This window comes from Dufourea novaeangliae, unplaced genomic scaffold (assembly GCF_001272555.1).
Source record: "Dufourea novaeangliae isolate 0120121106 unplaced genomic scaffold, ASM127255v1 scaffold221, whole genome shotgun sequence".
Taxonomy (NCBI): Eukaryota; Metazoa; Arthropoda; class Insecta; order Hymenoptera; family Halictidae; genus Dufourea; species Dufourea novaeangliae.
The window spans coordinates 761,597-789,279 of NW_015374115.1; the positions used below are offsets into that span (position 1 = coordinate 761,597).

Genomic DNA, 27,683 nt, shown 5'->3' on the forward strand with positions numbered 1-27,683 from the left:
TCGATCAAGTAGACAAAAACAATTATATTCTATTCTCTTTTATGCCTCTCGATAATCATTCCCCTTCCTTTGCAACAACTTAACATTAACTACAACACTACAAATCGTAACTCAAACGCCTTTAATATACACACAATATCCCAAATCCCGAGTCGATTAAATCCAACTGAAACAGATACAGTGGAAACATTATAAACCATTTTCATCCATCCATAATACGGACTGCATATATCCCCTCAAAGAGCATAAACAAATACTTCTTTTCACAATTAGACACTAATAATACAGAAAACTTTTGTCTTTCGTCCATAGATCCATACACTTTCCATCCACGAGAACTCGTTCAGCCCTGAAACCTCGACCCTTGACATCGAGCACTAGATCAATAAAGTACATGTTTTCAGATCCTCGAGACGTCCCAGTTCCGCGGTCGCAATCAACAATAACGTCTGCCCTTCCGTGGGCGCGCGTTTTACTATCGATCGATCAGAACGCACTCGTTGCCACGAGTCGCGAATTCGCTAGGCAGGAAGCTCGGTAGAAAGAGAGAGAGAGAGATGGAAACAGAAAGAGAGGGTGTAAAAACCCAACCCCCCGCTCGGCCGAGCTATAAGTACCGGACACGAACCGAGCGCGAGCTTATAGGTCCCGTTGCGGTCTTCCTCGTTCGTTCTTCTCGTCGTTTCTCGATCCATAGCCCACCTCCACGCCGGTGTGCATATCTATGAATAGATCCCGTGATCTCGATACTACCATTTTGATTTCGTGTTGATCGATTCACGGAGGGGGAGGAGGGGAAAACACGTGGAACGTTCCTAAAGGATAGCATGACAAGGTTGCCGATCATCGATCGAGGACTCGGACCGGCAAAGGAAGTTCGATCCCACGAGTGGAACAACAGGGGCTGGGATCCATGCTGATCGCCCGATACCTATTGGAATGATCACCTGAAACAGCTTGGCAACAACGAGAAACTAGTCACAAGAATGAAGAACAGCAGGTCGATGATGGATATCGAGGACATCTGCGGATGCTCGATCATCCCCAGGAAAGAATTGCCTCATCTGAACTCCACTTCCGGTGAGTCGATACGACCGACAACGGCCCGTTTGTTTGGCTTTGCGGGTTTTTGATGGTCCCCGCGCGATGATTCTAGTATCTACGATGCTTTCATCCACTTCGGTGAAGCACACGATTTATTGGTTTTTTTGTAATTCTTAATGGACTGCTCGGGGCGGTCGCGTTTGATCTGGTTCCGGCGGGATTAACGACGTTTATTTGAACTTCTATTTCCGAGGTTTCTTTAACTGAATTCGGTTCTCGGTTCGATGTAGTCGAGGCTTCAATGGACTCCCTTCGATTTCCCCTGAAATTTCGAAATCTTATGGTTATTGCAGAACGTTAAATCAATTTTATCTCTTGAGAAGCTGTTTTCGTAGTTAGGTTGCGCTATGTTTGATGAAGTTTAACGAAGTTTTTGTTTATAGATCTAACTTGCATCCATTTGCCACTTCGTTGGATTGTGGACTTTGACTTTGATCGAGTTTATCGAGGATACTAATCTCGAGGATGTAGTTTTCGCGAGATTTTTGAAAAGATTTTTTGAAGACTTCTCGAAGAAGTTTTGTTCTCTCGAATTTAAAGATGCTTTTTCTTAAGAGTGAACTGGCTGTGATCTTGTTAAATTTAACGTGATTTCCGGGGAAGCACTTCAGATGCGGGCTTACGCTCCACTTTTCACGTCGCGGTTGACCCACGTGTCACAACACCACGCCTGGAATATGATTCGAACGACCATAAGTCGAGAAAATTCGAACCACGACTCAGTATGTCACATAAGTATAAGATTATCCTGAAATTTTCGATTTCTGTGTTTTGCAATTAAGAGTCAATCAAATCAATTATATCGTATATAAGAAAGTTCGAACAAACACAAAGTATCGATACCCATACACGTGGTCTGCGAAGAGAAACTCGGATGGATCGATGAGGCTAATAACAAAACTTCCATACAGCTTGCAACCTTAAGCAAAAGTTAATACTAATGGTACACCGTAATTTTCGTCAGGTTTATAATGAAATGTTATAAGCTTGAAACTTTCTCACAAAAGCTTGTCTTCCATCCTTTCCTTTTTTCCTGGACACATTCATGGACACCTATTCTACAGAAATTTCTTCTTTTCTTGGTCTTCCAAATTGTTCTTTTTTCTCTGTAAATTCGTTTCCACGAATTCCACCAATATTTCCAAGCAGTCTTTCAACGTTTCGGATCGCGAACATTAAGTTTTTTCAATCGTTTCTCGAGAAATTGATGAAAAATTCCTGAGATATCTCGTCGCTCCGTTTCATTTTTTTTCCTCTCCATCGTTCTCCACTTCTTCGCCACGCCAACGGTCGGTAACCGTCTGACTTTTATGGCCGTTCTGATAAGAAGCAGCTTCTGGGATCACTGAAAAGGCAACGTAACCAGGCCAATGGACAGCCGTAGCTAACAAAACAATAAACAAATTACCGGGCACCAGACACATAATTAAAATCGTAAAATATTTGACAAACGGTAACCAGCGTTGTACGCTAACGATCTCTGATGTGCGAACGTTTATTATCATGGCTACCTTGTGTTCTATTTCTCCTTCCTGGAAAAAAAAATTATTTTTACCGTTTCTTCTAAACCGCACAAAACTTGCCACGTGCTCGCGTCACACGTTTCAGTAACGTAAAATAACATACCTTTTCATATCCAACACAATGGTTCTAGGAAATAGTTGTTCGTTACCAAGATCGATACATTAAACACTGTATTTCATACAACATAGTGGTATCTGTCATTGTACAGGGTGTCCCACCTAACGTGAGCAACTTCAATAGTTCACTTGTTTTTAAAGATGCAATAAAATGCGAGGGAGAGTATTATTCGGTTAAAAGGAACAGATACTATGATAAGCAAACATTTTTCTGAGGGTCATATTTTTCGAAATTTCAAGGGAACGATGTCTTCTTAAACGGGACTGCATGTTTTTATCAACGTGACGTAAAAATTGAGATCAAGACCATTCCAATGACCTGTAATAATATGACCTTCATTGCGAAAAATCCAAAAATGTATGAGAGTAGATTTAAATAATAAAATAATTACGATAAAGGAATATATGCAAAAAGATATCGAAGTGATGGACACCACTTTTGGACATTTATTAAAATTAATTTTCTGCAAATCAAAAGCAAATGAGATACTAAGGGTGTTCACGTTAGGGGGATCACCCTGTATATTAATCGTTGCACCACATGGTATTTTAATAGTTTTTAGTACTATTTCGAATGAAAGTTGACAAATAGAACGTCAACCGTTCGAATGGAGCACTTGCAGCTGACGTCGACACGCAGACGCTTGGCGTCACGACGCCAAATCTCGGCGACTACGTATGCATTTATTTCTTTTCTTCGTTTGTTCTTCTCTGCTCGCCCCCCTTCCAAATCTCCTCTACCAGAAACCAGCTGGTTCGTTTCTGGCCCCATCGGCTCGGAAGCTTCGGGATTCCTTGCGGGCAATTTTCAGTCGGTGGTGCTTACGTTTTCTCGTGCGCTCCCTACCCCGACTCTCTGATTCTCTCGTTCTGTCTCGTCTGGAAAAATAAGAATAGCTTTCCTCTCTCCCTTTGATCCCTCGTTCCACCCGACAAACGAAATCTCCTGCCAGTCCCGATCGTTCCTCGGCGACGATAGCACGCGTTTCGCCCGCTACTGCCAGAGATCTACAATTTCTTCGATCGAGTCAGCAAAAAGGGACGCGGAAGGATATTTAGAAGTTCAAACTCGATTTTTCGAAGACGTTCGAAGACACTTGCAGGTGTTTGAAGACGTTTGAAGACGTTTGAAGATGTTTGAAGACGTTTGAAAAGGTTTGAACACAATCGTAGTCGGTTGAAGGTGTTTGAAGATGTTTGAAGGCGTTCGAAAGCATTCGAAGATATCTAGTGACGTTTGAAGACGTTTGAAGACGTGAAAACTATCTATTAATATTACTTCTATAAATAATTACGTTCACAACCCTCGATACTCAATCATTCGAAAGCTATTAACTATGACTGGTAGATTCTCCCAGTGACATAGCAAGTAATCTATCGGCAAAGTATCTATACTCGCGAGATCAAAAGCTACCAGACTTGAAACAACAATTCCAACTACAAAACTCATCAGAAATATATTACACTTCACCCGACAAGAAAGTTACATTCAAATCTCCGAATTTCCACAATAACGCGAATGTATGGAGCGATAAACAACAAATCCTAAAAAAAGCATAATAATTCAGAGATCCTAATCTATCAAGACGTCGAATACAGAAATTGTTTAAATTTTTCCTGCTGTCAGGCGAACAAAATCCTGACGGAATTACAATATCGTTCAGCAACGAGTTCCCCATCGACGATAAACCAACGTATATCTTTGAAGTTACATAAATAACGCAGCATGTACGCGATCATCGCGTGTCAACAATCGAACGGATTATATCCACAGCGTGAACGAAACGAAATGTCGTCATCGGAGAAGCGTTCGTGACGTTAGAAGGATCCACTTTCTCCGTCGTGATGCCCTTAAAAAGTGGCTCGGTCTTTCTCGACGCTGGGCTAGCTCCGTAGTCCCGTCACCTCCACGGGGTGTCGCTTTCAGTCCCCTGGCCGAGTCGGGGACCCAGGGTCCCGGCAGGTGTAAGACAGCGCACCCATTCACTGCGACGTACAGTCGTGCAACAGACACGCTGCTTCTACCATCTGTGCCGGAAAATCGTGCGTTGACTCCAGTGTTTCTCTATGAAACAGGGAAAAGTGTCACAAATCTTGGACCAGTCACACTTCACGTGGATCAAGGAATAGTTAAAAATTCATAATCGTGAAGAAAAAACAAGTGATTCGAGGAACTGACCTACAACGAACGTGAGATATCTCTGGTCTCGTGACGGGCCAAATAAAAGAAGATCACGATCGATGTCTTGTGACGTTTTCAATTTAGTTCAACTGAATGAAAGGTGTTTGTACAAATAATGTAGAAGGTATATGAAGTTTCTATAAGGGGGATAGAGTTTATTTGTATTATCGGTGAAGATGTGAATCCTGTTCGAGTGGATCTGACACAAGATCTAGCGATCAACTGGACGAGAAAGTACTCTGTTCGTGAAACACATCAAAGATGGTTTTCTTCGGGAGGAAGGAGAAGCTGGAGGATCGTCGTTTGCTGGACAGCATCGACGCCGTGAACGGGACGAAATTGTATCACATCGAAAACGGTAAAGAGCGTTGAAACAACGATTGCAAACTGCGTCAAACCGCGCACGGTTCTTTTCTATTTATAATCGGCGTCGTCTATTCGATCGCGTGAAAAACAGTCTGGGGAAAATGTAAAGAAACGATCGTGATTTTCTCCGGCTGTCTATTCTTCGAACGTCCTGATCGATGAATCCCAGGTAGACGGGACGATATTCCGCGGAATTATGAAGAAATATTAAGTTATTCGGGAACGAGTTTGGAATTCCAGGTTCTTGAGGAGCCCTGAGATGAAACTCTTTTTCTCTGGTCGATTTCGCGTGCATCAATATTATTCCTCCGCTTTTATATCCCCGTATTTCACCGAACCTTCAACGAAATATCGTCGAATTGGAAGTTACTCTCTCTATCTACCTCTTGCACTGGTAGTTAATCCATCCAACACCAATTTTTCGATGATCTTTCTCGGTTGATAAGAGAAACAACCCCATCCAAGGCACAAACTCGATCTCGTCGAAATAATTTCCTATTGTCTTGTACATTTCAATTTAAAACAGGGATAACTGAGGATCCACTTGTACCATCTGCTCTAAGAGTTCTAAGTTCTTTTATCTCCCACAATTTATGAGAAGGAAAAATGACGGTTATTATTAGATCCGTGCAAATACTTTTACGAAGCCATTAAAAGTCTAAACTGCGGTGAGAAATAGGTCGAGGCTCGCTCGTGACAGACGATACACGCGGATACGCTGTTAGTTCTTTTGTGGTCAATTCCGTGCACCGATATATGTACCTTCATAACGCATTTATCATGCAACCGTTACGTCGACGACGTCGCTTATCGTCTTGTACGTATTCAAGCAGACAGCTGGTTATCGAAAGCCCTCGAAACGCAAGTGCGCGGTCCATCTCTGAGAAGTAAACATCGTAAAAAGCTCTTCCGACACAGCTTACGTTATGCCACCGTCAAATCTGCTCCGAAACAATAAATCGTTTTTTTTTTCGGAGATTCTTTCAGTAAATTTAGACCGGCCCGACTGAAATCAGGAGAAGGAATTATATAAACATCGTCGAAACGAAATTGAAAAATTGCGATAAATGTCTGTACAGTGCACGCGGGTCTAATTAGTTCTGGTACCCGTGAATTATGTCTTTAAGTAGTCTAACCAAATTGTTAGCAAGACGATAATTTCTCCGTCCTTGAGCTTGCTCTATATTATTGTGTCTGTCCTGGTTATGTAATTGTTTGTGTTGCTGTAGGAATGAACTATTCGGTCGTTGCACGTGAAATTGGCGATTTTACTGATAGATATATTTGACACTGCTTTTATGAATGAAAATTATTAACGTTCATTCTTTATTTTAAAATTAATTAAGGTAGAGAATCATTCTCAGTTAAATTCGGCCATTTCCTCCACGTGCATTAGAAGATTGACATTTGAACCGAATTCATGAATAAATTTTATAAAGATGCATGTAAGTTTTTACTAAAAAATACTATTTAGTGACTACAACTTTCCGCGGAAAGATAGCAGCCAAAAGTGTCTTTGAAGAGTCATCTTCAAATTCAGTATAATAATTATATACTGAAAATGACATGTATGTTATTCTTGTAGTTTAAGGAAAAACGTGTATAGAATTTATTTAATCTTACTTTGTCTAAAAAATTCGTACAATGGTCAGTACAATATCATGTGTTAGTAATGAATCGATCATTTCGTGTGCAACAACCTAATAGTATACAATTTATTGAAATATAATAATATTATAATTTATTAAAAATTCTCATAAATGAATGGCTAAGGTATAAGTATAATGTTTTACTACGTTCTTAGCAGAAGTCTATAATGAAGAAACTTCACATTATTTTGAAGACGTAGGTACTACAGTCCCCGTAGATTACTATTTTCTGCTTCGTTCCATTATTCAACCTTGTGCAGCAAGGTCTGTCATCAATTATTATCTACAGTTCATCCAATCTTCATTCACATTAACCAAGACAGAGTTCAATGTAAACTTCATGTATATAGTATCGACTTCGCTGCTCGAACTACTTAAATTTTCCATGTATAAACCCACACGAAGGTCTAACTTATCGATCATGATCCTTAATCAATCTTCACCACAACGTTCCACAATGCCCCGAGCACTATATTATTTAAAATTAATTTTCCTCATCTCTCCCCTGGCTTCCCTTTCAACTTTCAAGCTAATCAATACACCTAAAAAGGACCAAAAGAATTGTACAACGAACCGAGACAAAAACGTATCCTCGATAAAATAATCGAAATCACAAAAATTTTCCAGCCAGAAACCCACTCAAAAATTTAATTTATGGATCAGAATATTCAATCAATCTTCACAACAACGTTCCACAATGCTTCAAGATTCTAAACGATTAATTTTCCTCACCCCCACCTTAACTTCTCTTTCAACTTTCCACCTAATCAATATCCCCAAGAAGGACCAAAAGAATTGTACAACCAACCAAAACATACCGTATCCTCGATAAAATGTTCAAAATCATACAAAACGTGTTTGAAAAAAAAAAAAAATATCCACGACACGTGTCAGGGGTGAATTATTGTAATTCATTGTTCTGACGCGGCGTTCCATATTCGCCGACGACTTTTCCCAGTTCGATTTATCACACTCTGAAAGGGAGCCGCGTGTACCAAAGGTTCGTACCCACCTGTGGCTACCCGAATATTGATCCGGCCGGAGGATGGCCACACCCGCGGCCCACCCACCCCCTCGCCCCCGGTCTCGTTTCTCCCCTTTTTGCGCCCCCTTCACGGTTCCGCCCGTCCCGCCGGCGTAGTGTCGTTGCCCCGTCGTCGTCGACGTGGATAGTCGTCGTCACAGTGTTATGGAAAAGTGCGTGGTCGCTGTTCCAGCCGCCTTCATGCACGTACGCGACAACCTGCAGGAGCTGGGCAAGGTGGCGGAGGACACGGACCTGCTGTTCCTCAAGGGCCTGCTGGACAGTCCGGTCGTGAATTCTCTGGTGAAGGTGAGTGAACTCTTTGCACGACTTCTCTACAACCTTCTGTCGGTGGTTACGTGAACCACGATCCTGCGTCCAGCGATCCGAATGGGAAATGAACTGGCGAGATGTCGATAGTCACGTCTGATAACGATCACGTTGAATAACACGGTGGATTACTCCTTGTGATTGAATTTTAGTTTTATTTATGAGGAAAGTTTGTTTTAGAAGATATAGCTGAGAATATTTATAGTTTGTTGTGGTAGACGAAAATCGATGAAAGGGAGCTTTTGTGAATTATAGTTAGTGGTTAGTGTTGTTATGTGAGGGTAGTGAGGAAAGAATTGGACTAGAACTGGGATGGAGTACACTGATTGGAAAATTGTGTGTTAAATTAATAGAAGGTGGAGTATATAATAGTGGAATTTGAGATTTGGAACGTATTTGAAGAATCTTCCTTGAAATTCCACTTCCTGATGAATGTAAAGAATAATTGTTGTCAAACAGCTTATACCATTTGCTTTCTTCTGTTGTTTTTAAATAATTGAATATTTAGCAAAAAAGTTTCCATATTATTGCAACATGAGTCAATGAGTTGTTATTGTCGAGATGTTATCCAAAGACGCGATATGTTCAATTTTTTTAGATTTTTTACTGGGGCCACTTTCGCAATCACCGGCAGATATTACAAATATTCCGAAGAACTTTATTTTTAAATGTAAAATACGAACCAGACACTGATTCTGGCAGACAGAATGCAATTTCCTACTCTTCGGTCCAATTAATCGTCGATATGACCCTCGACGTGTTGTTTCTGGCGAAATGCGAATAAACAAATACGATCACACTGTCCGGAGCATGCGCGCGTTGCGCGTACGATCTGAGAGACATGTGCACGCTCCACGTGTTTACTACGACCGCTCGATTTTACGAGAACGAGAGGGAGAGAGAGGGACGTTTCATTTACGATGGGTTCTGGTCCAGTGAAATTTTCGCCATCGTGTTGTAGCTCGATCGTCGTAGAATGAAAGGGGAACCCGTTGCCACGCGTCATCCTCAACCAACTGGCAAAAATTTGCTCCTAACTTGAACCCAGAGTTGGTCACAATTTTATTCGTGAAAAACAGCAGTATCTGGGATCGTTATCCTGACCTTTGAACAGTTAATGAAATGAAGTAATTGTTTGCCAAGAGTCTACTCATTCGAGAAGAAGTATTATGTTATTGTAAAAATTGAAATTTTCACAGTTATGCTATTAAAAATGGCGAAGTACTTTTTTATCTTTCATTCGTTATTCGAAATTTTTTATTTAGGTAACGAATTTGCCCATCTCTGCTTGAACCCATTTTTTTATATTCTCCACCAGGAATTATTCAAGGCATTTTAAACTACACTTTCATCGACAAACTACAAAGCATTGAAATTATCGTAATCAAGCAGTTACTCTCCACAAAAGTACACAGTTCGGAATAATTAGAGGATCATATATTGAAATCGCTCTGCTAGTCAATACGACATATTTTTTTCGAATACTTTTTCATACACATATAATTAGCTGTTAATAGTGTTAGAGTTATTTCACGCGAAATCGGATACTTTTTGGAGTGACGTTTCGAATTTTGTTAAAACTCGAAAATAAAGTTTTCTTTCTTCCGTCACAGTAGCGATCTCCAAAACCTTTTTAACACAGTATTTCATTGTGTCGTAAACACCTAGGTATGGCGTCTATAACGTTCAGTCTATTTCCCACGATCTACGATCTACAACTCGGTATACACATAAAATCATGATTTTCTACGCAACGTTTCGATACACAATTTCCCTCTCTGGACCGTTAAAACATCCTGTCGACGGACACCCACGGTCGTTTCTCGTTTTCCCTGAACCGTTCAGGAACACAGTCGCGATCGACGATCGAGCACGGCTCCGATTTCCACGGAATCCAAGACTGTTTCCCGAAACGAAACCCCGCGGCGCGCGGAGGAATGTGCAAGACGTGCGTTTAAACGGAAAAAACAGTGGATGATCACGTGGTCCATGATCGAAAATTTTCGGATCGTTTCGCGTCGTTTTCTCTTCGCTGCGATGGAGCTGCTTGCATCACAGACGCATTATTTCGGTCGAGGCGCGGAAACGCGAGCAAAACGCCTCTCAGCCATCGATGAAAATATTCGTCGTCTCCACGGTTCCTCCGTGACGCCAGTCTCGCGTCACATCTTCTTTCGTCATCCGTTATATAACGCGACTCCGTGGAAGAAAAATAACGCAACACAAGAGTCACCTTCTCAATTAGTCTCCGTTGAATTCTCTATTTTTAAGTTGTCTCTGTCACAGGTCTTAAAACTAACGTTCCAAAGAATCTTGAGAAAATCATTATGAATTGTATACTTCTCGTCGAAACTACTGTCATTTAGTATGGTTTGAAAGGACTAGAACGATTGTAGGAGTCTCTGAAATGATCAGAATGGAAAGAAATTGGGAATGCTGAATTGTCACGGTTTCTTAGGATCTCTGGAAGCCTAGAATATAAAACTCTTATTCCAAAAAATTTTAAGAAAATCCTCTTAGATAGCATAGGTACTTTTTGTCGAATATTAGACTCTATTAGGATCTGAAATATCTACTGCCCCCGAATAGGGTTCGAAAAGTCTACAGTGTAGACTTTAGACAACGATTCCAGGTGTCCTTCGAATTCTCAGAACAGATAGAAATCGGGAATGCTTAACAATTATCGACAATTTCGTAAAATTTCTCAGTTTCTAATTTTTGACCTAACATTTGAAGGGCTTTAGGATCTTTCTTTTTTGGTATTTGCGGCTAAAAACTGTGTCCCTTGGGATTTTTGGAACGAGTGTTATGGAGGGATCGAAGGGACGCTTCGAATTATCTTGTCCCGATCGGTTGCGCTTCCTCGACGACGTTAGGGCCCGTTCACACATTTCTCCTCTCTCACCTGTCCGGCCCACATTCCACCTTGGCCATCGGGGGCTCGGCAGGTAGAAGGGCCGGCTGGTGTCGAAACGTCGTTAAGAAGCCGGTGCTGTGTCCGTTTCCGGCCCCCGATGCCGGTGGTACGCAACAATGGGAATCGATGACAGACACGGCGGGGCGTGATGGTAGTTTTTGCCCGAAAACCTTTGAAAACGGACCCCGATGGATACGGAAAATTGGGTTGTTGACTCAGGACCAGAAAATCTGGCGATGAGCTTGTGAGCAAAGTGTGAAGTTTTTGTTCCTCTGACCCCAAAAAGTAAATATTCTTGTAGGTACGATTTGTATTGACACGACTTATGGGGAGAAGCGTTGACTATCCTTTAGGATGGTTAGAATTGTGTTATGACCAGAGTACGGGTTTTTATATGTAATTACATTTTATAAAGTAATTCATTAAGACTAGAGCAAATATGGGAATTTTTTTCTTCTCTCAAGTATCTTATTGGGTTAAGAGTAAAATGGAAAAGTCGTTAATGAAAGTTTTGTCCTTTATTGTATATCTCAGACCCTAAGGCTATGAATGCATAAAATCCACTGCGTAATTATGACGTTAGGAAAGTTTTAAGACATAATTCAATTACCTAGGGACTGGGGACTTACTTGTCTATGTTATTATTTGATTAAAATACAACGATAAATGTGCAATCCAGGCAAAAAATGAAAAGTGTTCCTATTTGTTGGACGTTAATTAAAGGGGGAGGAAGCGTGTTTACGTCACTGTCTGGAAAAATATGTTGTAGTTCTAACGGAAGATGTGTTTGTTCAACGTCAACTTTGCCTGGGGGAGCATCTTAATAGCCGAGCAGAACATCATTCATTGTGATTAATTAGGAGGAAAGGTCGCTCGAGTAATACGAAAATTTAGATTAATAGGACACGTTAGTGAATTATGGGGAGGAATGCGTCGAGAAACTCGCACTGATACTGTCTCTCCGTCTAAACTGATTAAGAATAAATCATCTGGACCCAGTGAACTTTTGAAGAAACAACAAACATCGAATTTAAAGTTCACACTTTCAACATAATTAAGTCATGTTCAATTTAGAGGGGAAGAGGTCGCTAAAATGGGGTCTTAGTAGTGTCGTAAATCTATCAAGAAGTCACCCAAGTTCTATAATTAACACATTGACTGCCATGATAGTCACCGGTGATCGGCGTCATTAAATTATGCGAAGAAACATTGACTTCCTAAACAAGAACATTTATTGTTTTATAAATATAACTAGTACAAAATTGTTGAAAGTCTGAAATTGACATTTTTTGTAGGATCTTAAAGCTCGATGGACAACACTTATTTAACCCTTAAGTGTTTTATTTCATTTTGAAAATATGCACTTGTATGCCTAATTATTATTAAGCTATACCGAGCATACTAGACAAAAGCAGAGTAAATGCATAAAATGACAAAATTGCTCCAATGTCAAAAAAGTACGGTGGCATGTTTAATAAAAATAGAGACAATAATTTCTCGTGCACTGGTAGCACTGAGAAAAAAAGATTGTTCTTCAATAAAATCTCCAAGTGGTCACATTAATGTGGCCAGGGATTGTGTGCTTCAAAAATCTCTGGAAACGAAGGCAACAAGTGAGCCTGACCATGTCCAAAGAGCGAAGAACCGGATAGAAAGAAGCCAGGAGAAGAAAGGCATATTTCCTGCCTAAAAGAAAAGACGAAAGAGGTGAATCACATACGTGACGGCAGGAAGTCAGGGTGTAGGTCTCGGTTAGGTTCGTGAATAATCCGTCGGGTCTTGATTGACAAATCGTTTTCGCTGATATCCACCGTAATTGGTTCTGACCTCGGGGAACCCGGTCAATTGTACTTCGAGGCGGCGTCTCCGCGAGCGGAGTCATCGTTCGACGTTCGCAGAAATCGCGAGGCCCCAGACGCGTTGCGTGTGTATATACTCGCCTGTACACACCGATATAATTCCAACCGGCTTTGTAATCGGGTGATAGGGAGGGGAACATGGAAGGAGCGCGCGTGTGCGACATCCAATGCGCGTGTAGGTGACAGTGACGTATCGAGACCTCCTGAACGCCACGCGCCAAATTCCACTGTCTGTACAGGGTGTTAAACAAAATAGGGGACAATTTCACAGAATCGATTGCATATGGCGACCTAAGACGAAAATCGAGGAAAAGAAAGTTATTTGTTATTTTATAATCGTTATTTTCTGTGTGTTCTAGTGAATTTGTACATTTTTTTCTACCCTTTTTTGCTGTTATATGTAAATGGTAATATATGAACTTGATAGTGTACATACAATTTTATAAGATTTTATTATAGGTCGAAATGATCCGGCATTCGTCTGACGTGTTCGTTCAAGACCACCCGCCTTCCGAGGGTTAATTGGTGAAAATACGGGTGAAATACGCGTGAAATGCGTCTGACGCAGATGGATTATACTACTCGAACTGTTCGATTGTCAGCTGCAAACAGGATCGATCGATGATCTAGTTAAATTTTAATGAATGAAGTAAATTAAAATGGATGACAGAAAATCGTAAAACGGTTGAAGACTTTCAAGTAGAATAACCCGTCCGCGTCAGACGTATTTTACTCGTAATCGCCCGTATTTTCAACAATCGATAACTTGGGTGAACCTTCTTTGGGGAAAACAGAGCTCGAATTTTCTATTATGAATTCTCAATATGTTTAAAAATTTAAGAATAGATTTGATAATTTGAGCAACGGAGATGATTCGAAACAACGGTGAGAGTGGGAGGTTTTACTTGAAGAATGATTGAAAACTATTTTAGTAAATTAATTCCTTTTGCTTAATATTTCGTCTTTCATTTTTCTTTCTGAAATTACTCGCCTCTGAAAATCCTAGAGTTCACTGTAACTTGGAATATGATGACGATAGGTGATTAATAAACTTCAGATCTTTATGCAAGCTCAGATTTCTGTAGGTTAATTTATTGCACTGAAATAATGTCAAAGTATCTGTTTCCTTTATTAAAGATGTCGTTGGAACCAAAGTGAAGTAAAATTTATACTAATCTTCACAGAAATTTTTATTCTATTCTGTTTGGCACGTACACATTTTTCGATAAATTCCATAGTGCAATGATTAGAAATCCTTAAGATACAGGATTCTTCGATTTAAACAGCAGATTCTAACAAACGTTTCGATCGATGTTCATTGAACCTGGGGTTCACGAACCACCTATCGACAATGGTTGTCTTTAACGCCGGGGCTATACGATCCCGTTGTATCGTGTAACGGATTATCGTGTATCTTGAGAAGGGTCTCGCTGTGTCACAAGATCGACAAACGGATCGGTGTCAATGACTGCAAACCACATGTTTTTTTCTTACGCTATTATACTCGTCAATTTTCCTCGGAACAAACTTGCGTAACTTGCATAGATCTCTCAGACAGGTAACGATATTCATCCTAAAAATCGATAGAGAAGTAAAACACCGTCGAGAAATTTGAAACTGAAAATCACGAAACGATTTTCAAGGTAGAGAGAAGAATGTCGCGCATTGGCGAACAGTGCGTACACTTTCATGCAAGAATGACGAACGCTAACGGAATGTTTAAGTACTAGGCCACCCCCTCCATCCCCTCTTCGGATAGGTGCACGGGATATTTGACATTCCTTGTAACGACGCACGTTTACGCTTACATAGTTACATCCTGTGTAAACATCGGTATATTCTTCAATATAGACATTGTTAAACAGGTAATTTGTTACGCCCCCTACAGGATGTTACAAATAAGAAAATTCTATACCTTTCAAATCAACAAGCCATTGATCTATCTGGAAATCTTTAGGTCCTTCCTGAAGATTCTACAGCTATTGAATCAATGACCCATTGATCTACCTGGAAAAACGAATCTGCAAAAACTTGCAACCTACAGGATGTTACAGAAAAAGAATTCAGTTTGAAGTTCTAAGATTATGGGCTGTTGGGAAAATTGAGCAATTTGCGTTACAAGAGGAGATCGATAAGGTAACACCTGCTGTATAGGAACCAGGTCATCTGATCCCCTACAGGTGACTCCAAAATGGATCGTCCTAGACAGTTAAAACTACGAATCAATTTCTAGGGACATATTATCTCATTCAAAAAAATTATATAATTCACAAGTCTAGTCTTAGTCAATTCTAAATAAATAATAATAATAACAATGTAATCCATGAGACTGTAGACGTCAAAAAAATCATAGGGCAAGGGGTTAAAACGCATCACGAGTCAAATATCCCATCGTCCAGAGCGCGATTCGAACCCGACGCTGCCAGAAGGCAATGGGTCTGAGGGAATCGGATAGACGGCCCTGCGCGCGGCAGCGTAGCGGAGTGTTGCACATACCGTGGCGTCCGAAGAAGGGCCCCCACCTGTTTCGCTCGGGCAGCCTGAACGAACGAACGGACGGACGGCATAGGTGGGGGCCGAAAGAAACGTCAGTAGGCGCGGCAGTTTTCTGACGCCGCTTACCTAAGCAACACACACGCGCTCCGTGGCTCGTGGTCCCGAGGTGAGCGACAGAGACAGAGAGAAACGGAACCCTTCCTCAGCCCCTGGGTGCCGTTTTTACCCCCGTGAGGCAGACGTATCCCTCGAACGTGTGTGCACGCTCACGGCCCTGGACTGATCGATAACCAAGAGAGAATCCCTGGCGCGACGGACGCTCCTGCCCCCGTGGAGCACCAGTCGTTGTTCCAGGACGAGGAAACACTTCGGTTCTCCAGAAAGGAGTCTTCTACCTGAGACAGCGAGCGCGACCTCTGGACTAGGCCGTCTCTAATCTACACGAAGTAAGTCGGGAGAACACCCGTGATCCACGAAGAGTCACACACATGTCCCTCCACGGGATCATCGTCCGTTCCTGGAGGAACTCGACTGAAAATCCATTCGATCGCTCCTGGAGATTGTTTAACGTTTATTGGTGCTATAGTGCGCGACACTGGCGGGAAAAGTCAGATAGTTTCGGGTGATTTTTTATTAACACCTGGTCCCTCGAGTGTACAGAGTATTGCAGAGTCTCCGCGTAGTCGAGGATGGAATTCGGTTGAGGTCCACTGAGAGAAAGCGACGGACCGACCGGCTTGGTTGGTCCTGGTGAACTGTGGGTGGCGAACGGATAGGTGAAGTGTAGTTTCAGGATTGTTTCGATTCACCGAGCTGGGTACCACGAGCTCTGGTTGGATAGATGGTCTTTTTAACCTTTTAGCTACTATACGCCAGTATAGTGGGTTTCCTCTAAGTGACAGTTTTAAATGATACGCCACTGTAGTGACTCACTTGTTTGTCTCGCGTTGAAGATCGTGTACGTTATTTATATTTAAACATGGCTCAATAGTGGAAACTACCTAATTATAAAGAATCACAGTGAAAAGAATCGAACACCATACAGCAGGTACAGTTTCCCAAAAAGTTCCGCCGTAGCTAAAATGTTAAGTAGATCATCTGGTGTCTAGATCCTGGAACAGGGATCAACCATCTGTGATTCTTCTCGATCCCATCAGTATGTCTGACTCCTAGTATATGTATCGGATGATCGTTATCGACGAATTGAATGGTGAAAGTTAAGGCTTTCGAAGAGCTTCTCGTCGCTTCGCTAAAGAGGAACACTCGACGCGAACGTTTTCGTAACTTGGGTAGGGAGAGCTCAAGATGGTCGTTTCAACTGTCCTTGAGGACTCTCGGGGAAAAGGTTCTCTGTAGGTTACACGTTTGAACGAGGACCGTCGAGCGTGTACGATCGTCTGAATAATACTCGAGACATGTTTCTCTATGACACAAAGTCCATGTGATCCAAGTGGGGAACACGTGAATAATTTTTTAATACGATTGTTTCTCCCAATCACGATCAGGCCACTCGAAGGATAGGCTGATATCGGTGAGTTCTCGCTGGATTACGAGGCGTCCACGGATTTATTGATCTCCACATGGCGAGACTGTGGTGTTGCACGTTGAAAAGCATTCGGTGAATCGTGATGTTGCCTCGAAATGACAGCGATGACGTGTGAACGTGTGTGCTCTCGTTGTCGACAACGCGTAACGAACGTGAACCACGACTCGATCGGTATTTTTGCTGCTACAACGATCTTCGTCGCGTGGGACCATTTTTCACGGACGTTACGGGAGAACGAGCGAATTTATGATAGGCTGTGTCACGTTCGTTGAACACCGGCCGTGTGCTACTGTTGTTGTTTCCGTGACGAATGCAGTGTTATTAATGGCCGCGGGATGATAACCGTCTTGCGACATGTAGAGAAATACCTGTGTGTGCAGCTCGACGTTCCACATGGAGTAGGAAGTAGGAACGGTCGTAATGGGAACCGACTCGTTTTCCGTTCGTTATGAAACTAGTGAAATTTTGACTTACCTCGACCTTGGATATCGTGGCCATCTAACATTCCGTGAATTCATCGAGGCAACGAATGCAGACCGCGTGTCGGATATAGAGGATGTCCTTTTTAAATGGATATGGAAAAAAAACGGTTCTTACAAAATTTGTTTGGTGTAGAGGGGAACATTATATGGTATAAGTAATTTTTTTCCAGGTAGAATAGTGGGAGAGCTTTCAAGGTCAAGTTAGTTTTTTTAAATGGAATTCTATATTTTTTTTATACGTATTTGATTCAACGGTGTGTCGCATATAGTCATTAAGTGTCGTTGGAGGGCGTAAATTAGTGAAATTCGAAGTCAGATCAACGTGAGCCACAGGTCGTGTGGCTACCAAATACTACGTAATCGTATGAATTAACTTGACCTTCAAGTCTCTCTCTCATTACTCTATTTGCAAAGAAATTTTTTATGCCACATAATGACCCGTTTTATGCCAGATAACTTGCAAAAACATTTTTTTTGTATATTCAATTCCTTAGCAAATATTCTAACTAGGCTATACAGCTGAATTTCAAAGGGCGTTAGAGAAAAAATCGTAGATTTTGCATTGTTTAACAAGTTCTATCTTCCAACTGTATGAACTTTTTTTAACAAGTGCATTGGTGCACTTTCTTTTTAGATAGACCATTACGATTTCTTTTTGGTATAAAATCATTCCTCCTTTCATTCTGTGTATAAAAAAAACACAATACTGTTTCCAAGACCACCGTATGTAACTATAGTGACTGAAATATATATGCCGGTAATTATGAAAATAGCCTAAGTCAATTAAATATTCTGCAAAAATGCTTTCATATTCTCGCAACGTAAATCAATGTAACCCCAAATAAGTGATACGTTCAATTTTTTTTAATTTTTGTCTTAGACCACTCTCATAATCACTGGCACATTCCCTGAATCAAATACTGGTTCCAAAATTACCATCATTATCGACATTCTAATCTGTGTCATTAAAATTCCACGATGATAATTATTAGTACAGGTATTTCTTTGATATTCTACACGTCTGTTCGCTTGTTAATACTCCTCCAGAAGTACCTTGTACAGCAACGTTGGACATATTTTCGTATTTCAATCAATGTCAATAATAAATTTGACGGCACATTATTCCCTGGCGTGTCTAATAATTCATATCGCTCAAGAATAACAGAATTATGTCTGTCTGTCTAAAGACTACGAAATAATCCCCTCAGAACGATGTTTCCGAAGGTCGAGCAGCGGGAAGAATAATCCTTTAAGTTTCAACATTCATGCACAATCTCCACAAATCACAGAATTTGTTTTCTCAGCTTCGTGGCAAGGCACACAGCGCTTGGCGAGCTCGTTTCTTTGATGTCGCACGTCGGACGAAGATTTATAACGCAGAATGGATCCAACGTGGCCGTAGATCGTCGAGTGATCTGCGTCCTTTTGATCCCTCTTATCGAAGATCGACCGATTTTACTCGTCAGTGATTTCAACGCTCGACGCCGTCGTGATCCATGATCGACGACGGTGCAACTAGCGTACAGTCGCGACGCAACGGTTCGTGAAAATAGCCTCGTTCATCTGCGATGCAGATGTATCCAGGCGAATGATTCGATGGATGATTCATCGAGGCCGCGAGTAGTCGAATACCTTCGATCGTTTCTTAGAGCAATTTCCGTGGCGCTTGGATCGCGACGAATATCCGTGAAACGTAGAAAATCGTTTGTCAACGACGCATCGATCACTTTCATTCGATCGTTTTCGTAATTCAGAACTTTTTCTCGTTGTGGAGTAATTCCGAGTAATTCGAAGAAATGCTTGTGAAATCGGTATGGATTCCTCGAGTAATTTATCGGCCCGTTTTTCTTCCGTCGAGAATTCAACGATCAGCCGATTCTACGATGCAGGTGAATCCTCATCCATTTATCTTAGAGAAAGTGACTATGTTGAGAAATCGATTCAACCAAGCGAGATTTGGATCCTAAATTGACTAGATAATTTGACTACTTTAATGTTAGAATATTGAACTGTCGTTTGAGCTGTAATATAAAATCATTTTTTCGCAAAACGTTTGTCACTCGTTCTATGTTCCGATAATCGGTATTTGGGACAATCGACGTTATTATGGTCATTCGGATAATTGTTATTCTTCAATATTAGCGAAATTTCAATTAAATTACATTTTTTTTTATTCGAACGATTACGATTCCAAAGGATTTCGACTAATATTTTCCAATTGATCCCGAGTTACGTAACGATGAACATACTGGATTTGTTTTTCGAATCACCAGACACGTTGTACATCGTTGATCATGATAACCGTATGGTTGTTTACGTAATTTTCCGCCGTGTTTGAAAGACCATGCACGCGTGCATACGTCGCGTTCCCCGTCGACGAGGCTCAGGTATTAAGCATTCTCGAAGGTGGCTACGAAGCGCTCGAGAACCGACCCACTTTCGTAATCACCCGTTCCATTGTTGTAAACGGCTGTGTATTGGCTGGCTCAGCGTAGAGTACACTAGCCTTACGCTCGAACGACGCTAATCCAATCAAACCTCGTTGACGCTGGGTCATCGTTGCACAATGACGATTTGACACTGGTGGGTGAACAAATCAACGGAAAAAGTGCTCGTTTTTAATTCGCCAAACGGGGCCATAGTTGACATTTAGTGCTCGTAATCAGCAACTAAAAAGAAAAATTTCCAAACGACTTTCCAGTTAAAATACAAAAAATTCGCAATAGTTCTAACCGCACAAATTCTATTGCAAATTATTGTCCTCGAGATGGCTGGAAAGTTGAGTCCGCCTTAATGACGAGCGATTGTAGAAATCGTTGATCCAACCCGTAAGAGTTTTAAGAGACTCATTTTCTTCTGTGCTCTACGAAGTGGACAAAGAGCAACCATAGGCTCCTCGTACGGTGAATTTAATGCGGAAACCCGTTTCGACTTTCACAACTGGCAACAGCTCAAAGCCGCTCACTGTTTGTAGGTTCGACTAACACCACCGTAGTAGAACGAGCACGAGTGTTCGAAGAAGCATGCGTCGAGCAGACATCTGTGAACCTTCGTGTCCCGGTTGTATCGGTCGCTGACGTTAACCTTTTCCATATTTCCAAATATAATATGCATTCAAGGTTGATTCCTCAACTCTAAGTATTCAATTAATACTCGTAAACGATTAGAAAACATTTCGGTATAAATTATTTACTTCTAGGAATTATTAGGTCGATGCATATATACACGTGTATATACGTAATTATATCTAGGTAATTAACGACTCCAAAGTTTGGTAAGCCTAGCATTGGGTAATCAGATTTTATGGCACAGATTGTCTTCCAGATAAATTAAAGTATTTTAAGGCTAAGTTAACATTAATAATAAATGATTCATACACTGCGTGGCATAACAATAAACCCATCCTATACCTTTCAATTCTTATATATTGTACTTAAATAAATCGTGTTGAAAAATAATATTTCCCCCGATGAGGATAGATGATATTCCCTAGAAAAAAGGTGTTTCTTTTTTTTTTTAACCACAATACATAAGGATTGAAAATTTTAAGGTGATTTTATAGTTATGCCACGCAGTGTACAGAAAATTTCCGATTTCCTGATCAGCCCTTGTAGCCAAATTCCATGTCAAAGGTATAATTACGCTACGATTTTTTAGTATTCCAAAAGATCCCCACAAGATATCCCAGTCGTCGACTCGTCTACAGTCGCGACTCTAAACCGTGTGTTGATCCGACCACCAGAAACCAGTTTTCAGTAAGGAATCCCCGGAATCACCAGGGCGTTTCCGACTCTGTTCCCAGGTACAGGAGCGTCTGGAGGATCCTCCGCTCCACGTGGAACCGGTATGCTCGTCCGTCTGTGACATCGTCGACGAGGTCTGCCACGCGTTACGGGTCTCACGGGACGAAAACGCGCGGGAACTTACGCGATTGCTGCGAAGCTCGCACCTGAAAGCGCTCCTGGAGACGCACGACGCGGTCGTCGAACGTAAAGAGGCGCCGTCGAAACCGGAACCACCGCCTCAGACGACGATGCCCAGTAACGAGAGGACGGAAGCCATGAGGATGGTCGGCCTGAGAAGGCATCCTGACGAACCTCTGGTAAGATTTTGTCGAAAATACATTAAGCTGCGTTCCCCCATTATGGTTTATGTCCCCATTATGCCGATGACATATCCCCATATGTTCGGTTTTGCCAAAATTGAACTTTATATTTATCTTATTTTTTCCAGGGACTTCTACCGAAACGTAAAATATCGATATCATACCGGTATTTTACGGCTGTACCTTTGTAATCCTTATAGAAACCGAAATACGAAAATACCGGTATTTTACGTTTTGGTAGAAGTCCCTGACATGTATACAATAGAAAAACCGAAAAAAATACCAGTATTTATTTCGGTTTTCGGTAATATATCGATTTCGGTATACCTTTACTAGCATAATACCGGTATCAAAATCATACCGGTTTTAGTCCCTGGGCATAATACCGGTATTAAGTCTCTGATTTTTTCTTTACATTAACCTTATTTTTTTCGATATCCTTATAGAGTATAAAAAGCAAATCCAACGCCCTTAATAGCCATACCATTCTGATCATTTAACCCCGAGATATTCGCGTCTGAAGATAATTAAAATTTCCTAAAAATTCACACGAGGGGGCAAAGTCCGATTTTTTCTTCTAGGGGAAGAGGGGCGAAATCCAATTTTTTTTTTCTTCTAGAGTAGTACCAAACCCACGTTTTTTCCATTCAAGGAAAGAACTGCCCCCTGGCTAATACAGTTAAAAAATGATTGGACCGAGCTCCTGCGGATCATTGTAAGACGAAGAGTTTAATAATTCTTCTGTTAATGTTTCCCTCGTGTTCGCGCTGTTCTGTTCTCCATTTGTTTACTCGCGAATTCACGGCGGATGAAGAGAATGCAGGCGCGCGTACACGGCAGTCAACAAAGGAACAGCTTTTCGCGCCGACTTTCGCGGTAGAACGCCGGTCCGTCTGTTTTTAGAGGTTTACCATTCCGTCACGTGAGAGAATTCCCATTCAGAATCGAACGCAGTTCGCGCGCGAAGACGGAAATGCCGGTTGCACAGTTCGTAAATAATTCGGAGCGTTTATTATCGTCGCGATCCCGCCACCACGTGCTCCGGATGAGGCTCTGGTGTGTCTCCGTGGACAGTAGACGAAAACCGAGAGAGAAATTTGAAATGAAATGGTTAGAAAAATTAGAAAAATTCTCCAATTTGGGTATATTTAACCTCTAACTACAGACCAATAATTTTTTTATTACTATAACATAATCCTAGACCTCTCAAGGTCCATTAGTGTAACATATCAGGGTACAAAAACAGAAACTTTGTTAGTAAATGTATTATTGGTACCTCTTTACTTTGATTCAATTTCACCGTAAAATCGTTAAACGTGGATATTGCAAAGACATACGAAAACTTTTCCAATGGTCCAGCACAATGTTTTATATAATCAGGCATTAAGCGTCCACTCCTTAAAACGGTCCCGCTCTGCTCGATGTACGTAATAGGGTACCATTTATTGTTCCTCTAAGAACCGTGCATCTAGCAAACGTATATCATCCGAACAAGCGTTTATTTTCACTCGTCTCTCTTTGTGGCCAGGGTCTCACGGTGCAGGTCGACGAATCTGGCAACTTGATAATCGCCAGGATCCTCGGCGGTAGCACGGCGGCCAGGCAAGGGCTCCTGAGAGCAGGGGAAGTGATACTGGAAGTGAACGGAAAACAGGTACGGAACCCCGAGGAGCTTCAGGAAGCCATTCACGAGGCGAAGGAGAACCTCACGTTGAAATTAGCGCCTGGAATCGCGAGTGATGGGAATCGACCTGTTAAATCGACGGTGAGTAGAATCGATACAGTGGTATCTTCGAATTTTTATATTATAATTTACCCTATACATTGCTAAAACAATATTTCGCCGTTGAAATAGAACATCCAATTTGATGCTCGTTAAGTTTGATGTTTCCAGCTGTGAGGCCTGTTAAGATAGGATACTTAAATTCCTAAGGTTACTTAATTAGGATACTTAAATTCTTAATATCATGATTTCAAACCCGAAACTTTCGATAACCATTTTTAATTATGTGGGGAACCACTTTGTTCCGACTTTCTCGAGGTGAATTTTTGCAAAATGGCCGCCCGTCAGCAGAAAAGAGTTTTCGATTTATAATCGATGACGTTGGAATGTTTATAGGCGATATAAAAGTGTATTTGAAAAACACTGGGGCGTTCTAAGGTTTACAGTTTAGTCGTGAATTACGGAATTAATGTGGTCGGCGCCACACCTCGACTTTTCTTTTTACGATCGAACGTAATGGCGCGCCTATTCGGGAACACGCTTGGTCGAGGCCTGCGAGAAATCTCTCGACACCGACTCTGCGCGCAATTAGGGTTTAGACTACGAGGATTTTACTATGTACTTATTCTACATTTTCCATTTCAGTGTTACATGAGGGCGCTCTTCGACTACGATCCCTCTGAGGACACGTTGCTGCCGTGCAGGGAGATCGGTCTGCCCTTCCAGAAGGGCGACGTGTTGCAGATCGTCGACCAAGCGGATCCAAACTGGTGGCAGGCCAGACGGGTGGAGGGGGAAGGTCTCGGTCCGCCGGGTCTGATCCCGTCCCTGGAGCTCGAGGAACGAAGAAAAGCGTTCGTGCCGCCGGAGGCCGATTTCGTTCACAAGATAAGCATCTGCGGCACCAGAATCTCCAAGAAGAAGAAGAGAAAGATGTACCAGTCGAAGTCGAACGGCGAATTCGACGGCGCAGAACTGCTCCTGTACGAGGAGGTCGCTAGGATGCCGCCGTTTCGTCGCAAAACTCTGGCCCTGGTTGGACCTAGGGGGGTCGGTCGCAGAACATTGAAGAACAGGCTAATAAACAGCGATCCTGAGAAATTTGGCACTATTGTCCCATGTACGTTGTTGTTATTCTTCCACGTGACGCTTGGTATTCGCTTTAACCTTCATCAGGATAGAATTGAGAAGAGCCTCAGATGCTCTCAGTACTTAAAATAAATTTACCAAGTTATTCGGCATAATTTCAGTTACTCTCGAGACCAAGTAATAGGAGGCCTCTATGCCACTCTTTATCAAGTTTGCTCGTCAGTGTACCAATGCTCCGCCATAAGTGTTAACATCTATCTTTTAAGCACACTATGTACTCAGCTCATTTTTCTTCTGTGAACTCGAAAATAGCCACAGCATACAGCAACTATAACTTATCGAAAATAATAATTCTCTAATTCGCTGAATATAGCTCATCGAAGTCATAAATCTGAATAGTTTGTCTATCTATGGGCCGGAGGAAGCGATATTGCCAAGCAAATATTTTCCCTCGAGAGCATAAATTCCAGTCTAACCGAAAATATTTTTGTACACTCAGATACCTCGCGACCACCCAGAGTTCTCGAGGAGGACGGCAAGAGCTATTGGTTCACGGAACGCGATTCGATGGAAACGGACATCAGGGAGCACCGGTACCTCGAGTACGGCGAGCACGGGGGCCATTTGTACGGAACGAAGCTGGACTCTGTGCGCGAGCTGATACGAGCGGGGAAAATGTGCGTCCTCGATTGCAGTCCAGCCGCGTTGAAGATACTCCACAATAGCACGGAATTCATGCCTTACGTGATTTTCATAGCTGCGCCCGGAATGGAGCAACTGAAATGTTTGTACGACCTCGGAAGGTCGACCGGGGCGAGCAGTCGAAATTTAATGGTAACCACCATACGTATCACTCCGTTCCGCTTCTCTGTACTTTCTTATACCGAATTCGGTACTGATATCGAGAATGCAGTTACATTGTACTACGAGTAAAATTGATCGATATACACACTTGTCGTTTGCTTCGATTACGTATATTAACTGTTTGAACAGTTGAGAAACATCTGTGCGACCGTATTGGGTCGTTATCAGTAGGAATTACAGCGCGGTGACATCCCGAGTACATTTATTATTTCATTTATATAAGCTAGTTCTTTCTGTACAGAGTTTGCTTCCCCCGTACAATTACCGAATAGTCTTGACAAAGGAACTACCCTAAAAGTGTACGAAAAAAGACTTGAAAAATGGCAATACAATATAATCTCTATCGATCCCCTGCCTGCCAGTCTCTGTTTGCCGTCGTTGTGTAAATGTAATTTTAGTTACTGTAATTTTGTAATCGCATGCATTTTTGTTTCGATTGAAACCATCCAACGATCGTGTTTTGACCCAAGAAATTACTACTTTCTTGTACGTTGCCATTCGCGTTGACTTGAAGACTGTTCTTTTCGTCTGCATTTCTCGAATACTCAGACCTGCTCTTTTCACATTCATTCACCCCCCCCCCCCTCAGAGTTCGTGTAGCCATCTTTATTTTAATCTTTCGTATGTATTTGATGTTCGCTTCTGCTAGTTTGACCGCCAGAGTTCCATCAGATACAGCTCGAGGAGGGCCAGAACGCTGGAGTCCCTTGCGTCGTTGTACGAGGTTTGTATTGCATGAACTGTGTTCGTTATTGTATAATGATTGCACGGTATTTAGTTGCTAGTTAAACGTACTCGTAGCGAATTGAATCAAGCCCAACGAGAAAGACCGGAAGAAGGGACCAACCTTGTATGGTGGGGATAGAAGCTCTACGACCTTCAAATCGACGATATTTGTAGTCTCCCGATAAGAAGTAAAAATTAGCGTAGTCTTCAGTGTTATGTATACATAGATAGCTAATTTCTCTCGAGATCGATGCACATCTATCCCCATTTTATTAGATTGGTTGAGAAGCAATTTCACGCATTTTAATAGCGTAACATCCATGTATTTAGATTAAAAAGAAACCGTTCAAAGTTTGCATAAACAACTTTTAAAAAACCTGTGACACACGTATATAGAAGAAATACATTGCACTAACAAAATAGTGGTAGCGAACGTGTCGATACTTCACTATCAGGTAGTCATGGCACATTAAAATAACACGAAAAATAACTCAAGTTCTGTTTGTAAACTCTGTTTCTCATATTTGCCCATTTCTTTCATACGATGCATGGAAAAAGCATTCGTCATCTCGAAGACGGTCACTTCATCTCGAGTAAACTGATTGAACGTGTTTACAGACAGAGTTCACTGTACGACAGCAAACACTAAAAGGAACTAAACTGCACCCAAAGTCCCCTAAAGTTTCCGAAGATTAATCGAAAGTCTGTCCAATAGGAGGACGATCTGAAGTCGACGTTGGAGGAGTCTGCGGCTCTTCAGCGCGCCTACGAGAAGTACATCGACTTGGTGATCGTGAACGAGGACTTCGACAACACGTTCAGACAGGTGATCGCCGCCCTGGACTCCCTGGCCACGGAACACCAATGGGTCCCCGTGAACTGGATCTATTAAATCGAACCGAAAGAAAAGTGTCGAAACGGTTCCAGAGAGACCACTCGCGTCACCTAGCGAGGAACGAGCTAAAACGAATATCACTGATGCCTGTGGAGCACGGGACAGTGGCCTTCGTAGCCCTTAGACTTCTCTCCCCGAGGCTCTAACAAGCCGAGAGTGTATCGTTAGTGCGAACGTATTTGCAATACCGTCGTGCAAATGCAACAGAATTTTCTTTTCTACGATCGTACTACTGTGTATAGAGAGTCCAGCGTGTGTTGTACATTGTCGCGATTGTATAGACACTTATAATTTAATAGTACACTCGATCGAAACTGGGGAACACGAATAATTTTGTCGAACTGGAACAGGATGCTGTTTCGGGTTTCCAAGTTTGATTTTCGTGTGTCCTCAAAGAAACGTCCGGGCTACGAAGGTCCAGGATCGTCAGAGAGGCAACAAACACCCCCTCCCCATTTTCATTGCCGTTTCTAGCAAGTACAATCAATAGCATTTACGTTACGTTGTTTTAGGTTTACGACACATGCACGACCCGTTCTGCCCCGACAGAATCCGATGTATTATTATATTGAAAAATTCATTGCGTAGAAGTCCCTCGAAAAACATACAAACTGGCTGCATTTTGAACGAACTATACAGGTACTTTTCCTAGACCTCTCCACGAAACACACAGAATGGAAAATGGA

General features: G+C 41.8%; 1 protein-coding gene across 1 annotated transcript; it reads left to right on the forward strand.

Moving 5' to 3' along the window:
- The first annotated feature begins 986 nt into the window (after positions 1–986).
- LOC107191078 (MAGUK p55 subfamily member 6) lies at positions 987–26,995 on the forward strand. The gene is made up of 8 exons (XM_015580030.1): positions 987–1,080; positions 8,159–8,274; positions 21,398–21,697; positions 23,229–23,465; positions 24,069–24,543; positions 25,012–25,346; positions 26,026–26,100; positions 26,818–26,995. Exons 1-8 carry the CDS (start codon positions 987–989, stop codon positions 26,992–26,994), a joined length of 1,809 nt encoding a protein of 602 aa, XP_015435516.1. The 3' UTR covers position 26,995.
- Positions 26,996–27,683: the final 688 nt, after the last annotated feature.

What these genes read in the sequence shown, in the direction of transcription:
- LOC107191078 (XM_015580030.1), top strand. Translation starts at nt 987, where the DNA reads ATGAAGAACAGCAGGTCGATGATGGATATCGAGGACATCTGCGGATGC. An exon ending in GGCATCCTGACGAACCTCTG is followed by an intron (nt 21,698 to 23,228) that starts GTAAGATTTTGT and finishes CTTTGTGGCCAG; the next exon opens with GGTCTCACGGTGCAGGTCGA. An exon ending in ATTTGGCACTATTGTCCCAT is followed by an intron (nt 24,544 to 25,011) that starts GTACGTTGTTGT and finishes TTGTACACTCAG; the next exon opens with ATACCTCGCGACCACCCAGA.